This window comes from Pseudochaenichthys georgianus, chromosome 17, assembly GCF_902827115.2.
Source record: "Pseudochaenichthys georgianus chromosome 17, fPseGeo1.2, whole genome shotgun sequence".
NCBI lineage: Eukaryota > Metazoa > Chordata > Actinopteri > Perciformes > Channichthyidae > Pseudochaenichthys > Pseudochaenichthys georgianus.
In genome coordinates, this window is record NC_047519.1 from 34,336,614 (window position 1) to 34,354,254 (window position 17,641).

At 41.7% G+C, this 17,641-nt stretch overlaps 1 protein-coding gene across 1 annotated transcript in view; it reads right to left on the minus strand.

The window, feature by feature from the left end:
* ak5 (adenylate kinase 5) overlaps positions 1-17,641 on the minus strand; it is a 76,177-nt gene that overhangs the window by 13,192 nt on the left and 45,344 nt on the right. Inside the window, exons 8-10 of the mRNA XM_034104883.2 lie at positions 12,043-12,113; positions 4,719-4,764; positions 3,056-3,100 (exon numbers count right to left, since the gene is read on the minus strand). Coding sequence (XP_033960774.2) covers positions 3,056-3,100; positions 4,719-4,764; positions 12,043-12,113 — 162 coding nt within the window. The remainder of the gene's footprint in view (positions 1-3,055; positions 3,101-4,718; positions 4,765-12,042; positions 12,114-17,641) is intronic.

Below are 17,641 nucleotides of genomic sequence, written 5' to 3' on the forward strand. Positions count from 1 at the left end.
TAACCAGATAAAAACAGTCTGACAGATAACAGCCTAAAGCTGCAGCATCAGCAAGTTTGGAAAAGAGCGACAGCAGGAGATGACGAGGGGACATTAAGTCCTCATTAATAAGTGAGGAGTCCTCATGCTGAGTCAGGGAGTCTTCAGACTGTTTTAGAAGTCAGCATCAAGTCTGAGAAAGCTAGAGAGACAACCTGTCCAGTGCAGGTGACACAAAACTGATCCTCCACCAGCCAGTGAGTCATCTGTCGTCTTGTTTTTACTCGCACTATATAATTTAGTCAATGCGGTTGCTCCTGGTTGCAAAGCACTTTGTTACTTGGCTTTTAAAGTGCACTTAAAAATTGAAAATACTATAAATAAAACACTGTTATGTTACGATGAAGAGGATTTTCTCATGCTGTTTTTTATTAGGCTCACTGCTTACGCTTTTAACGAAAGGGATGGTCCACCTTAATTAGAATAAATGGGTTATCTTTGATCTCTTGAATCTTGCAATTCATTTGTGTATACAGTTTTAAAGGATTTGTTAGCCCGGTTGACTATGGTACTGCTTTGAAGTTAGGGACACTCGATTTCTACAGCTACTCTGATCAATATTTTATTCTAAAGGGGCCCTCTATGCTTGTTGGGGTGTTCCCTCTCCTGTAGTGTTATATCGTGACAGTGTGTTGCTCTTGAATAGACACTAAACACGAACCCCTCACAGTGCTACCTGTCAGCAAACTGTTTCACGTATTGCTCCCAGCGCCCTGCGGGCAGATCTGTGGGTGGTGAAAAGTTTTAGAGATCTGAGTAGAAGGCTGATGATTTGAGCTCACGGCTACAACACCATCAGGCGACTTTGTCTTAATTAAAAGTGGACCTATCATGCTATAAACATATATTGTTGGGCCATACCTATACAAAACATGTCTGTGAAGTTTTTTTTTCAAAATACCAAACAGTTCACCCATTGCAGCCATGCCTCATACTGCTCAAACCCCTCTTTTGAAGCCCGGCTAGAGAAAAGCGGATCTTGGGTCCTTAGCTTGAAGAAAAAAAAGAAGAGGAGGCGGAGCTAATGCCTGATCAGAAGTCTACCGGAGATAAAGTTACATTCGGTTGTGATAAAACGCCATCCTGTTTAAACCACGTCAAGGATTATTTCTGAAATAGTATGGAGCTCAAATGCTTTTTCTCTTGCGGGTTTATCACAAGGTGAGTTATTTTTTTATTTCCTGCTTTTTAAACACATGTGCTCTCCAGTACAGGTTAGCTCTGAGTGTTAGCAAGGCTTGCTAATGTAAACAAAGACGAGATTACGTCCAAAACACGTCAGGCATTGTTTCTGATAGCAACTTTCTGTGGGTCCGCTCAGTTCGGATGGAATCTGTATCCACTCGTTGTACAGGTCCCCTTTAAGTACTTGATTTTAAACTTATTTTCAGTATTTAGTATAGTTCTGGTCCACAAATAACTTTATAGTGTTTTCCTTCGACTCCAAATTGAGTATTTCCCAATTTAAGGTGAACACAATTCCTACAAACTCTGATGTGATGCTACCTTTTTATTTTCCCTTACGATATTGCTATTTAATTTTTTGAAGACGCCCTGATACTCTCATCAGCTTTTCACAGGGCAGAGAAATGAGCAGCATGAGACTCTTCTGGGAGTGTGTAGAAGCGAAACTCCCTTTTTTAGCGTTTGCAGACCATTTACATGCACGAAAACCTATAAAAAGCATAATAGGGTCCCCTTTAACAATGTTTTAGAGTCACAGGAGAAACTGATGCTCAGATAGGAACCAAAAAAATGTCTTGCTGTGATTAGTCCAACTGTCATACTAGTAGAAAGTATGATCACAATTTGCTATAAGCGGAGTAAAATCCTGTTAGCTGATGTAGCCACCCTTTAATTATTTGGTATAAAATCTGCTCATGCGAGTGGAGGTGATAGTTGTTTTATAAGCTGTTGGCATTTCCTCCCAATGATCTGCTGCTGGGGGAAAGCTCCTGCTCTAACATCCAGACACACTGGAGTTAGTGCAGATCAGTGGGGATTTGTCTGGGTGGTTTTCAGGAAAAGGGTTTTAACAACACTCATACACGGATTAGTACATCTGAATGAGCCTATTTCTAGTGTTGTCTGTAGTGGTGAAGGGAGAATTTTGTTCTGATGCCGGACACTTTAAACACTTAATTTGATGGCTTTTGTTAGTAAAGTTTTTAATAACGACTGGTATTCATGTTCTTATCATCGTTGACTATTCTCTATTCATCAGTGTTTTGTTTTCCACTGATGAACATTACATGACATGTCACTTGTTAGACGCTTCTATCCAAAGCGACTAACATATACAACCAATACAGTGGGCAATCCCCACAGGAGCAATGTGGGGTGAAGTGTCTCAGGGACACAACGACATGCTGACTGCAGTGGGGTTTGAACCTGCTCCCCTGATCCCACCACCAAGGGACTATCCACTGCGCCACAGCCGCCTGAACTGTGTTTAAATGTGCCATGAAATTCTACAGGAGCATTTTTAAAGTATTTTAATTAATTACTTCATTAACTCTCCTTCTCTCGGAAACGAGCGAGAGCCTCTGAGAACAGAACATCTGTCATTCCCCCTGCAGCGACGCTCCTGAACGCAGCTTTGCATCAGTGGGAGTTTAGTTCACTGGAAACATGCAGAAAGATATCCGGGCAGCTGAGCTGTGTTTTTCTGTGTGAACGAGGCAAGTTTAACTAACAGCAGTCAGCAGCTGCTCATTATTATCGTGTGTGTGTGTGTGTGTGTGTGTGTGTGTGTGTGTGTGTGTGTGTGTGTGTGTGTGTGTGTGTGTGTGTGTGTGTTTGTGTGTGTGTGTGTGTGTGTGTGTGTGTGTGTGTGTGTGTGTGTGTGTGTGTGTGTGTGTGTGTGTGTGTGTGTGTGTGTGTGTGTGTGTGTGTGTGTGTGTGTGTGTGTGTGTGTCTGAGATGGAACTGTGAGATGTGTGTTCAGCTTTTTCTAATGAAGTAGGCTCCACCAGTGTGTGTGTGTGTGTGTGTGTGTGTGTGTGTGTGTACGTACCCATCATGAAGATGACCTTTGGTTTCTTCTGTTCTGTACAATAACCTGTCAGAGGGAAGAGATCAGAGTTTACTGAGGAGTAGGTCAACGCGTGCAGGACACTGTAAACGCACGCACGCACAGAAATAATTCAGAATCCTTTGTTTATATATATTTGAACCACCGCCTGGTTTGTAAATGAGAAATTAGGAAATTACACGTTTTATACCAGAGTCCCATAAATCACACTTTTCTTTTTTCATATGACCTGTTTTCGTCATGTGAAAATGTCATAATGTTTTCAGTATAAGGGACATTATTTAAAACATATTTAACGTAAGATTTATGTCTAATATCCTTCAGGGGCTCAGCAGTTGATTCCCACCCGAAATTGCTCCCGTTCGCATGTCTATGGTCACGTACCATGAGTTTATGTAAACTGCTTTGGATTAAAAAGCGATCTAAATACCATGTAATAATAATAATAATAATAATTGCCTTGGTGTAATTAACATTACCTTATTCTCAATGGCTGAAATAAACTAATTTGCCATAACTGATCTTGTGTTGTATTACACCATATACTAACTTAGTATTATCCTTCAGTGATTACTCACTAAGGCAAATTGTTAAATATATTATATTGCCATATAATACAACTTGCTGTTGCCAATATTGTTTAGAGAAAACATCTCTAACCAATCTCTCTCTTATGCTCTGACACAGATTAAAGGGAAGTGAAATGCAGGATACGTTTCATTAAAAGAGACAAAAGTTGTGTCCGAATTCCTTATTAACAAATTAAATATAAAATGCATTATTAACTGAGGGACATACATAGGCATTTAAATGAGCAGTGATTCAGTTCTAAAACTGTTTAAATATATTCTCAAATCAATTATTATCATATAATTTATAATTTGTTGTTAAGCTACTGTGATTCATTTCAATTCAATCACTGAGGGAAATGAATGCCAACATTTGCATCTTTAAAGCTGGGGTGAATGGGAGTGTTCTCACAATTAACATAAACCCAGCAGTGGCAACAACAACAACAACAACAACAACACCAGTCATGCTATAATAACATTTCATTATTCATTTGGCCTATAAACTGGTTTAAAAAAAAACCTAACAATTTGTTGAACGCGAGGTGTCAAACTTCATCACCAGTTTCTACATAAGAGCCTAGTTTGAGACGATCATTATTTGCAGGAAGTCAGTCTGCAATATCAGAAAGTTGTTTAATGTCATAAAAGAAATGATGATGGTGACTAAACACGAGGTTTGTTGTCCTATAATCAGACATGTCTACGCCTCCTCCTCTCTGTCCCCCGCCTGCTGCAGGGAGACGTTAGCGTAGCGACAGTTAGCTGACAAGATAGACATCAGAGTACCTGCCTTCCCCTCTAACACACACACACACACACACACACACACACACACACACACACACACACACACACACACACACACACACACACACACACACACACACACACACACACACACACACACACACACACACACACACACACACACACAGGCATCTTGTGAATAGCCGTTCCTTGACACGTGGCATTTACTGAGATGGAACTGTGTGTGTGTGTGTGTGTGTGTGTTGTTTGTCTCTTGACCGTTGATACCATCAATTTCATTACATCGATTTTTACTTTTAACTCACTTTCTGTGGTTCCTTCAACATACCCGATTTCTTCATCCTCTTCAACCTGGAAAGATGGACACACCATTTGTTTTAATGTGTTCTGTATGTTGTCACTTCTTAAATGCATGTCTATTTTCATTTTTCATTATGTTACGTCGTTGACTTGTTTTTTCCACAACAACTTGAGAAAAAAGAAGACGTTGGTACATTGGACTGAAACAATGAGGCAACTGATAGAAAAACACACCTATTGCCATATCATATGATCTCCCAAACACTTACACTAAAGCTGGAAGCACAACATTAGTGGTGTCCTGCAGCATTAAGCTAAGAGGCATTTAGGATGGCAACAGAACATAGAACAAGAGACACAAAGAACATTGTTTTACGTAAGAGACAGTTAAGGGTATTTGACAGCACTAAACCTTGGGAAAGTGCGAGATTGAAAGAGAGAAAAGAGAGATGAAATATTATTGAGAGACTAATACACAGAGTGCTGAGCGTTACTCTGTGAATCCCGATCACAGAGTAACGAACGCATGGCGGTGGAAATAATTGTCTGAAAGACATTCTGCACAAAGTCTTTATTCAAACGCTCATCCAACTGGTTCGGATATTTGAGACCATTTTCCGAAATAATTTCTCCCTCAGGTCTCCTTGCCTCAGGTCTCCTTGCCTCAGGTTTCCATGGTTATTCTGATCAGCTTTAGCCGCCTGCATCACACATGACTAGTGTGGAAATCTCAAATGTTGGCTTAATGAAGAATCATGAATTCTTAGTATCCGACAGTCTGCTGACAAAGGAAACAAACGTGTGTGTGTGTGTGTGTGTGTGTGTGTGTGTGTGTGTGTGTGTGTGTGTGTGTGTGTGTGTGTGTGTGTGTGTGTGTGTGTGTGTGTGTGTGTGTGTGTGTGTGTGTGTGTGTGTGTGTGTGTGTGTGTGTGTGTGTGTGTGTGTGTGTGTGTGTGTGTGTGTGTGTGTGTGTGTGTGTGTGAGGAAGTCCGTGGATTGGTCCAAACGTAACGGCTCCGCGGACATAACGTAACGGACCAATCTATACCCGAAATACGTCACTATACCCAAGAAGTAAGTTGGAAAAAGAGAAATGTCCAACGAGGCGTTCTGGGGCAGCAGACAGGTATTTTCTGTGTTAGAGTTGTACTCGCTACAGGGTGTACTTTGAGGGTTTGTGACTGCAGACCGTTTACATGCAGAAAAAGCTACATAACACAAGGGGACCGGTAATAACCGGAAAAGCATGACATGGGACCTTTAATCAAAACACAATGTTAGCCATCTGCCAGACTACATCTTATCCAAGCATTGAATAAAACTAAAACGTTATTACATTCAACAGAGTGAGTGTTGTTGATGAGATAAAGAAAATGGAGTAACGATGATAAATCTTCAGGTCACAAATGACCGAATAAATGGAAGAAAATACTGACTTTGAATTGTTGATTTAATAAAATGAAGGAGTGATTTGTAATTAGATTTTGGGGCAATTTGAGGGAACAGTTTATCAAATATTTCCCTAATGGACTTCCTCGTTAAATGCCGTCTGATTTGTATTCAAATGAGAAAGAGAGGGTTCAAATCTAAATGTTAATAGCTATTTGAAATTAAAATGCTAATGGGACCTGTAAAAGGCAAATGGAAACCAATCATGCAAGCACCGAGTTGTGGAGTATATATGGAGTGTCAAAAACAAAATTAAACCAAACCAACTGGGACGAGAAGCATTATCTAACAACTTAAAACCTCACGATTTGTGTTGGCAGAAGAAACGATTGAAATGATGCAACACATTTACAGAAATCTGACAGAACAGGCGTCTATTGTCTCCACATGCAGACACCTTTTGTGCTTCATCACCTTCGTGTTTCATATCACTACCCAACAAAAAGTATTCAAAAGTGTGAAAACGGAGTGTCTGCTCTGGGAGGAAAACACATCTGATGTGCACCGAAATGTAGCGTCTGCCATGTATCACACTGTGCCAAAGTTATTCACTCAATTTCACCTTGATGTAGTCAAATCTCAAAAAGAAGATCCTTTAAAACAGGCGTGTCAAACTCAAGGCCCGGGGGCCAAATCCGGCCCGCGACTTCATTTTGTGTGGCCCCGCAAGAGCTTGCAAAGAATATAACATGTATATTATACGGTTACATGCCGATTTACAGAAGCAGGTTGCCCATAAACTACATGTCCCACAATGCATCTTGTTTTGTGACATGCTCACTGAAGAGACTTGAAATTATTTGCCCTGGACTTCTGCTTTCAGACGTAGTTAATTACTAAGTTATTATCCTATCCAATAATAAACCAATTCAGAGGCAATAATGTAATTTAATACATTTTATATATATATTTATATAGTTACAACCGGCCCTTTGAGTGCAACCTTTATGCGAATGTGGCCCGCGAAGAAATTGAGTTTGACACCCCTGCTCTAAAAGTAGGGTTTAATATATTTCATAAATATATCCGATTTAAGAAGAAACAAGGAGTCACACAATGAACTAGATGATAGTCAACAATAAGCGAAGCTAAAATAAAGACGTTTCAGTCCCTTAGATAGATAGATTTAACTTATTGTCATTACGTAGTACAGGTACCATGTAACGAAACGGGTTCTCTGCATTTGACCCATCCTAGTGTTGGGAGCAGTGGGCTGCCATTTTGAACGGCGCCCAGGGAGCCGTGTAGGGAACGGTGCCTTGCTCAGGGACACCTTGGTAGTACTTGGTCTTTCCGGGACTTGAACTGGTGATCTTCCAGTTGCCAAGCCAAGTCCCTATCGACTTCGCCACCACCGCCCTAGAAGATGTAGTATTGACCAAATGTATACTAAATGTTTTCTATAAAGATTTCCAACACTAGGTTGAGGGCTGGTCAATATACGGCCATTATATGGATACTGTTTCAGAAGATAAATAGCACCAATAGTCAACCGTACAATATCCTGGCTTTATCGATATTGAGGTATTTGGTCAAAAATATTATAATATTTGATATTATCCACATCGCCCAGCCCGAACATCTCAGTGGCTATTGAAGCAATACTGTTTTTCTTCATGTTCTCATACGGTGTCCAAGCGATGAAGCCGTCTTGTTTTTGTGTTTTCTTGGAACTGTTCGTGATTTGGAGAAAGCTGCCGATCAGTAAATGCCAACAAACAGCCTGGCATCATCTGCAGACAGATGACTGAACAAAACACGACCTTCATTGTCCATCTATTAGCATCTCTCGACTTCTTATCTTTGAAGCCTTTCAGACATGTGGCGGTTTGCAGCGGGCTCCGTGGAAAGCAGAGCTGCAGTTACATTGAGTAAAGAGACGCAGAATAAAGTGAAGGCGAGCTCTGCGAGTGTTGAATAAATGGCGTCAGTGTGGGGGAGTGGGTGCCAGCTTGGCATGTGGGCACACCAACTGGTGCGGTGACTCAGAGAAACACAGCCACAGTCATTTTGCAAACACGTGATGGAGGCTAGATATGTATGGAAACACATAAACTAAAACACTGTACGAAAAATAAATAGTGTTTTTATTAATGCCTGGGAAGATGATGCTGTATGTCGGAGATAGTGAATGGAACGTGATGCACATTCATAAACAACACTGTGACGCTGTTTTGCTACACATCATGTGGGAGAAACATTTTTCACGTTGAGATATTTCAGTCTGAAAACAACAAAATGGACTCTTATTGTCTTTCTTATTTGCATCAGTGATAAAGTAAAATTGGTTAAAAGCAAGACATATTTGCAGTAAAATGTCGAGGAGATGTGAAAACCGAGACCCAAAATAGCCGCTCAGCCCTTCTGTGAATTGCCACTGAAAATCTCACATCTGAAGCCACAAATACGGGGTGACAAGTCTGCGCTGCGTGTTCGCTCCACTTCACAGAAAGTGCTCGCCACAGGAAGAGCTGCACGGGGACGAGGTCGTCTGCAATGAATTGGGCTGGAACTTTTTTGTTTGCACTCCTCTACAACTGTATCGATATCCCAGCATCACCCTGGCTCTGAATGTGCCTTTGTGGGTGACATTGTTAAAAAATGATCAATCAGCCCGAGTGTTTTATTAGGAAAGCTCACAAAGTGCCGTGCAGCGCAGGAGAACCCGGCAGGTTGTTGTTGTTGTTGTTGTGACAGAGCCCCCGGCTGTGAGGGAAGATGTGTTTGTGAACATGGACGGTGAATATTTAAACGGTGTGACGATCCCCGTGGATAAAAACATATCAACACTGGCTGAGGACACAGGTGGAGAGCAGGCTCCAGTACGTCCAGAACTCTGCAGCCAGGCTCCTCACCCAACACATCACCCCCACCCTCCTCCACCTTCACTGGCTCCCGGTCAAGTCACGCATCCAGTACAAACTCCTCCTGCTAACCTACACATCTCTCCACTCCCTAGCCCCTCCATACATCTCTGACCTCCTCCAGCCCTACACCCCCTCTCGTCACCTGCGGTCCTCTGACAAAGGGCTGCTCTCCATCCAGCGCTCCAAGCTGAAAACATTTGGCAACAGAGCCTTCAGTGTCGCAGCCCCCACCCTCTGGAATTCTCTGCCCTCTGCAATCAGGAATGCAGACACTCTGGACACCTTCAAAAAACACCTCAAACACCATCTGTTCACTCAGGCCTTCGGCCTCAACTAAATTACAGTCACTTATTTCCTGCTATTGCTCTGTATGATTATTATTACCTTTTGTTTTGTTACTTCCCATTGTAAAGCGTCCTTGGATTTCGTGAAAGGCGCTATATAAATTGAAATTATTATTATTATTAGTGTAGCATTTGATGGGTTTGGTGCTCTCGATGTTACTTCACTGTGCTGCGGAAGTAGCTGATTTGTAGTGCCATTATTAAACTTACATAACTGATTGATTATCTGCATTAATCAAAACTATGCGTTTGTGTTGGGTGAAAGGTTTTAAGTTGATGATTATTGACTAAACATTTTATTTTATTGACTCAAAATTGAACGGTTTTCCAAACTAAGCAAATTGTGGAGCAGTGTGCAAAAAAGGGGCACCAGCGTTTGCTTTGTTTTAGGACATTTCTAAAGAAAAACCTGAACCTGTTCTTTATAACAGTACCTGTCCTGAAGTGTTTTCCAGATGTGAAAGCTCCATGTTAAATGTTAGCTGGAACATGGTATCCGTACTGCAACCAGTGGCGTAGCCAACATAGCGCCAGGGTGTTTACTCATTGGCCCACCCTGAGAAAGCTTCAGTGTCATTTAATTATTATTATTTTTTTTTAATTATTTTATTATTATTATAAAAAAATGTATTCACCCATTGAGAATATCCAAGAATTCAAAGTGAAATTCAAGTGAAAAAATATCGAGTTTAATTAATGTTGCATGTGTTTTGTCCTCTGAACCAAACTCATGTACGGTAAAAACTGATTGTTGGTTCCGGCGCGCGCCATAATAACGTGAGAGAGGCAGAGAGCTGCCTGCAAAATAAATGATGGCTCAAAGTTCACTAATGAACATCGCTGCAGCATGTCTGTGAGCGAGAGAGAGATGCAGCGTGTCTGTGAGGCCCCGCCCCCGCACGCAGATGAGAGAGAGAGATTTCTTTTAAAATATATTGAAACTTAGAAACGGAGATGGTTAGATAAAATGTGCAAGATAACGTTTATGTAGCATTTCTTTATTGTCGAAATGATTACATTTATAACGGGATACAATGAAAGTGAATGGCCTGCTGCTGCTGAAGGCACGGGGCAAGCTACTGGAAAAAGTTTTAAAGGTTATTACATCGTTTCAGATAATAATAATAAATAATAATGATAATTCATTCTATTTAGGGGCGCCTTTCAAAGCACCAAGGACACTTTACAATTTATAACATATTCTAAGGAAAGGTTTTAAGACGGTGCAAAGAATGCAGTCTGGGTGATGTTTTTTATGTGTGGTGCAGATGAGAGAGCAAGATGTTGTGTTTGAGTTCTTGATAAGCCATTAAAACAGTAACATACGTGTCTCCTGTTCACCAAAACATTATTTTGTATTCCAAAAGTATTTTAAAAGTAATCTGCCACCGGTACCGGCGGGGATTGTTGTTAGCTTCTGATGCGCAAAAGAAAAATCTGGCCCACCATATTTTTTACAGGCCCACCCAAAAGTACATTTCTGCCTACGCTACTGACTGCAAGTCTGCAACACGTTAGGGAAAGCATTTTTGCCTTTGATTTATTTCACGAAAGTTTTTTCTAATTGTTTTGCCTCTAACAGTATTATGGCGTGTTTCCACTGCAGCGGGTAGCTCGCTTTAAGCGTGCCGAGCCCGTTTTTGGTTGCGTTTCCACTTGGCCTAGTTTTGGCCCGGGGCTACTTTTTCACCTTTTTTCTGGCCCGACTAAATGGTGGTTCTAGGGCCAGGAACAACCAGGCTGAGTCGGGCTGAGTATGCTCAACTAGAGAGAGAATCGCTGACAAGGGGGCTACAACTACAACAAGATGAACATATTTGACCGTGATTTAATTGTAATACGTTTCAAAATGATGCCGAAGTAACAACATACTGATACCGGTTAGTAAAAACCATGAATTAATGCTTTGACAGACGGCAGGCGAAAAACCCTTTTAAAATGCTTGTTTTCTAAATGGAGCTTGGCTAAGCTAACGTTATATAGGCTCCGACCGTCCACACTCACAACAACGGCCTACAGACATAAATAAACCAGCGACTGTATTCGCCATGACACAGGCAGTCTGTGGCCAGTGCCCCCTAACACTGACCTCTGGCCCCCGGTGGCCCCCCTAACAATGACTTTTTTTTTTTTAAATGTATATTTTCTGGTACTCGGTTTGCCAAAAACCGCAGGATTTTGTTGCTGTAATGTGAGATTGTGCAGACAACCTTATGTAAAGTAGAGATGTAACTGTTCATTGCCTTTATTTTTATATAAATATGGTGTTAGTGCAAACATTGCACTATAACTTAAGCTGAAGCTAACAGTAATAACTATAAGATCTATCTGAAATAAATAAGTGTACCTAAACAAATACCAATAACTGTATTGCATTGTTTTCTTATGCGCAATTACTTCATACTGTCTCATTCTCTTTTTCGTCCTGTATTTATTGTGCCCCCCTCAGAAAATAACTGCCCCCCACAGTCAAATTGGTCTAGAACCGCCACTGCTAATAAGGCCTAACCAAACCGAGCGAGGCCTGCAGTGGAAACGCGCCATTAGTAGACAACATAACAATGGCTGTATTAAAGCAGTTCCGCTTTTGGAAAAAGCAAACAAACAAAACGAAAAGTATCCCCATCTCAAAATAAGGTAAAAACAGGTATAAAAAATAGCAATCTTACCTCGTCGTACTTGCAGGCAACATCTGCCAGACTGGTTTCCCCCAGTAGACTGAGGTCCAGCTCACTGGGACCTGAGCACAGAAACACAATCATCAAACTCTCAGTTTACGGTAAATTCACCTCAAACGACTCGTGGCGATGCAGACGGCTTGAACATGAGAACATCCAAAGCTTACTTGGATCATATGTAGGTTACTGTATTCTGCCAACATCACATGACAACAGATGCCTGGGTATATTGCATCATCTCATTATAATACAGCTCATCAAGTCTCGTAAGACGCAGTGCCACAACTAACTTCCAGATGTTTACATGCAGCTGCACATCTGCATTTTAAGGAGGATAACATTTCCACAAATCAAGCTTAATTTGAGCTGCATACACGGAATCTAATCTCCATATGTTCAGATAGCAGCTGAGCCCAACACAGCATCTTCTTCTCCTTCCTCGGTGGAACTGGGTCGTGAATAACATTTCTTCTCTGCAGTTTCTCTTCCCGCACGGCAGACAGCTGGGTTAGTTTCTGCAGCTTCAAACGCTCAGGCAGATTCCAGAGAGACGGCAGCGGTGCATTGCCTACTTTCCGTATGTAGAAAAGTGTCAGAAGGAATCAGATTTACAGAGAAGATCAGAACTGCATCCTCTCTGCAGCCACAACGTTAGAGTCAGCAACATGGCAGAGGGCAGAGGGCGGAGCTTTTTGTTTCCTGAGGCTAAATCTGTCAGGTGGCCGCAGCCGTCAACATGTGTCCCCTCTTCTTCACGTCTCTTCTACATCAACGTGTGTCCCCTCTTCTTCATGTCTCTTCTACATCAACATGTGTCCCCTCTTCTTCATGTCTCTTCTACATCAACATGTGTCCCCTCTTCCTCATGTCTCTTCTACATCAACATGTGTCCCCTCTTCTTCATGTCTCTTCTACATCAACATGTGTCCCCTCTTCCTCATGTCTCTTCTACATCAACATGTGTCCCCTCTTCCTCATGTCTCTTCTACATCAACATGTGTCCCCTCTTCCTCTACATCAACATGTGTCCCCTCTTCCTCATGTCTCTTCTACATCAACATGTGTCCCCTCTTCCTCATGTCTCTTCTACATCAACATGTGTCGCCTCTTCTTCATGTCTCTTCTACATCAACATGTGTCCCCTCTTCCTCATGTCTCTTCTACATCAACATGTGTCCCCTCTTCCTCATGTCTCTTCTACATCAACATGTGTCCCCTCTTCTTCATGTCTCTTCTACATCAACATGTGTCCCCTCTTCTTCACGTCTCTTCTACATCAACATGTGTCCCCTCTTCTTCATGTCTCTTCTACATCACCATGTGTCCCCTCTTCCTCATGTCTCTTCTACATCAACATGTGTCCCCTCTTCTTCATGTCTCTTCTACATCAACATGTGTCCCCTCTTCCTCATGTCTCTTCTACATCAACATGTGTCCCCTCTTCCTCATGTCTCTTCTACATCAACATGTGTCCCCTCTTCCTCATGTCTCTTCTACATCAACATGTGTCCCCTCTTCCTCATGTCTCTTCTACATCAACATGTGTCCCCTCTTCTTCATGTCTCTTCTACATCAACATGTGTCCCCTCTTCTCCATGTCTCTTCTACATCAACATGTGTCCCCTCTTCTTCATGTCTCTTCTATATCAACATGTGTCCCCTCTTCTCCATGTCTCTTCTACATCAACATGTGTCCCCTCTTCTTCATGTCTCTTCTACATCAACATGTGTCCCCTCTTCTTCATGTCTCTTCTATATCAACATGTGTCCCCTCTTCTCCATGTCTCTTCTACATCAACATGTGTCCCCTCTTCTTCATGTCTCTTCTACATCAACATGTGTCCCCTCTTCTCCATGTCTCTTCTACATCAACATGTGTCCCCTCTTCTTCATGTCTCTTCTACATCAACATGTGTCCCCTCTTCTTCATGTCTCTTCTATATCAACATGTGTCCCCTCTTCTCCATGTCTCTTCTACATCAACATGTGTCCCCTCTTCTTCATGTCTCTTCTACATCAACATGTGTCCCCTCTTCTCCATGTCTCTTCTACATCAACACGTGTCCCCTCTTCTTCATGTCTCTTCTACATCAACACGTGTCCCCTCTTCTTCATGTCTCTTCTACATCAACATGTGTCCCCTCTGTGGAAAGAGACTCTGAAAGTTTCAGGAACAAAGATTCTCTCTCTTTTCGATCCATTTCTATAAAAACCTGTCTGAAAATGAGCTGATCAGATTTTGGCCACTTTATGATGTCATAACGATGTTTTGTCTTGAGTAACCATTAGCCAATCAGCAACCAAGGTAACCCCCCCCCCCCCCCTTATCACCTGAATCTCCTCCTAGAGCACCATTGAGTTCTTTGTAACCACATGTCTCTCAGAGGGGCGTGGGGAGGGGCTCCTTATTTTCATCTAAAGTAACAGACAGAGAATCAGCACTTTGGAAACAGGGCTGAAACAGAGGGGATTATGGGTAATGCTTCAGAGACATGTTTGTATATGTCTGAGACCTGTAATATATTGATGAAAACAGTATAATAGGGGACCTTTAAAGAGTTTTCCTCAACTGCTACTAACCTGATATCAAAACGATGGCATGTCCATTTTTATTTCCTGCAGCTTTTCCTTATATTTTTCAATATGAGCTGTTTGAAGCAATTTCACCTGTACTCTGAGAAGATTACAGGTTGAAGCTGGAGATTTCACACAATAGACCCATTACATTGCACTCGTGTGGCTTCCATAGAGGAAACATATGCAGGAAATGTACATTGACAAAGGCACAGATGTCCTGCTGCTCTTACAATACAGGGCACAGCTGAGATAAGGGCTGTGCAGTCTGTGCAGGACGCGGGAGCGACTATACAACTGCTTTATGCAAGTGGCCTCTAAATGCATGAGAAATAAAGATTGGGTTAGACGAAAAACATTATCTAAAGAACAACTTGATGTTATTTTTCTACATGAATATTTTGTGGTAATCTTTGGATTTAGATGTATTGTCCCAGAGGGAAATGTTTTTTTTACAGCTGGTTAACAACATACACACATACACAAGACACAAAGCCACACACTGCATCTGAACATTCAGTAGCAACAGGTACACTGTGGTCACGGTTGGGAGGGTTACTACTTTGAAAATGTATTGCGTTACAATTACTAGTGACTGTAAAAAACATGTAATCAGTAACATAATGTTAGTTATGTAACCTGATTACTTTTGGATTAGCTCAATATCAAATGCATTGCAGATAAATACAAGGGAAAATAAATATCAATAAGATGTACGTTTTTTTAAGTGTATTATGTAAGACAACAGGACAATGTGACCTTAGAATAGAAGAAACGAAGATATTTAGTGGGGTCCTCTGCTCAGAGATGTCTTTTGTAGAAAAAACCTGCCTTTCATGAAGCATGTTCAGGTAGAAGACTACACACCAGCTGTTAGGGAATCATTTGCTTAGGTATTCAACCTTCGACACAGTTCATCACTGTCTCCTCTCACTGTGTCCTTTCCCATGGCATGGGTCTACGGCCTTGGGCGCATTGTTGTTGCAGTCTATGACCGAGCACAAGCCGCCATGAGGTAGTTTGATGTTCAGGGACGTAGGTTCCCTGACGCATTCTTTTCTATGGACGAGAGCTCCAGTTAGATTCAGGGTCCAGAATGTTCAGTCTCACTGATAAAGAAGAGTTCTTCAGAATTGGTTTGGCAACCAAGTGAACCCTTTGGAATGACCTGGATTTCTGCATAAGTTGGTCATAAAATGTGTTCTGATCTTCATCTAAGTCACAACAACAGACAAACACAGTCTGCTTAAACTAATACCACACAAACAATTATATGTGTTCATGTTTTTATTGTGGTGTGTTCCACGTAAACATTCACAGTGCAGGGTGGGAGAAGTATGTGAACCCCTCGGCTAAAGACTTCTTCAAGAGCTAATCGGAGTCAGGAGTCAGCCACCCTGGAGTCCAACCTGTGAGACGAGATTGGAGGTGTTCGTTAAAGCTGCCCTGCCCTATAACAAATACACACCAGTTTTGAATTTGCTATTCTTAAGAAGCATTGCCAGATGTGAACCATGCCTCGCTCAGAAGAGCTCTCAGAAGACCTACGATTAAGAAGTGTTGACTTGCATAAAGCTGGAAAGGGTTCCAGAAGTATCTCTGAAAGCCTTGATGGTCATCAGTCCACGGTAAGACAAGTTGTCTATACATGGAGAAAGTTCAGCACTGTTGCTACTCTCCCTAGGAGTGGCCGTCCTGTAAAGATGACTGCAAGAGCACAGCGCAGAATGCTCAATGAGGTGAAGAAGAGTCCTAGAGTGTCAGCTAGAGACTTAAAGAAATCTCTGGCACATGCCAACGTCTCTGTTGACGAATCTACGATACGTAAAACACTGAACAACAATGGAGTTCCTGGGAGGACACCACGGAGGAAGCCACTGTGTCCAGAAAAAATATTGCTGCCCGTTTGAAGTTTGCAAAAGAGCACCTGGATGTTCCAGCACTACTGGCAACATGTTCTGTGGACAGATGAAACCAAAGCTGAGTTGCTTGGAAGGAACACACGACGCTATGTGTGGAGAATCCAAAGGGTTCACATACTTTTTCTTGCAACTGTAAGTGTCCCGCATCTCAGCAGACATTAACAGGAAGCCCCGGCTTTCTAGTGCTGGCTTTGAGTGAACATTTCTCTGTGCTTGATCGCTCTATTTATCTGAGGATCTATTTTTGGAGTTTTGCAGGCTTCTTGAGCTCAAGAGGTTCAGAGTTTTGAACAATCTGCCTCTGTATTTCAGTGTCCTGTCATTACACTGCTGTCAAGTGCTGTCGAGTAGCATGAGGCCATTTTGATGTCAAGGATTGCCGCTAATGTGATGTCTTGATCACGTATTGTGTGAGTCTAGAGAAAAGCTGTAACTTCTGTAATAATGATCCTACCTGCATTAACAGCTGCCTTCACTCTCTGTTCTTCTCTACTCTTACCGCCTATCTGTCTGAAACAAAACTCAAATCTGTTCCAAACGGTTCCCTTTCCAGATATGTTTTAGTTTAAAAGAAGGAAAACCCAGAACCCAGCTTTCTGCTGTGCTGCAACTGTGCCCAAACTTCGTGGCACAACATGATGAACCATGAGCACAAGAAAGTCAATTCTACCTATAAAGCCCTACAGGGTTCATACACTTTTTCACCAATGCTTCTCCATGACTTTTACCTAATTTTCCATGACCAAAGAAATGACTCTTTCTCAGCGGTACCACTGAAAATGGTTTATTCATGGAACAGGAAAATAAGGTCTGCATATGAACCATGTCGTGCCTATCTAAAACAAATCAAATAGGCTTACTAGCTCCTACACGCTAAAGCCACTAAAATCTCTCACCAGCAAAATACCTCGTCAGTTAAATGCCATTTTACGTTTCATTACAATACGATGGAGTATTTATTATCATTATAGTATTACTATTTCGGCAATAAGATCAAATATAAATTATATTTGATGCAACTTTAGTTACATTTCCATGACTTTTCCAAAACCTTGGGAAAAATATTGTTTTCCAAAACGTTTCCAGGGCCTGCA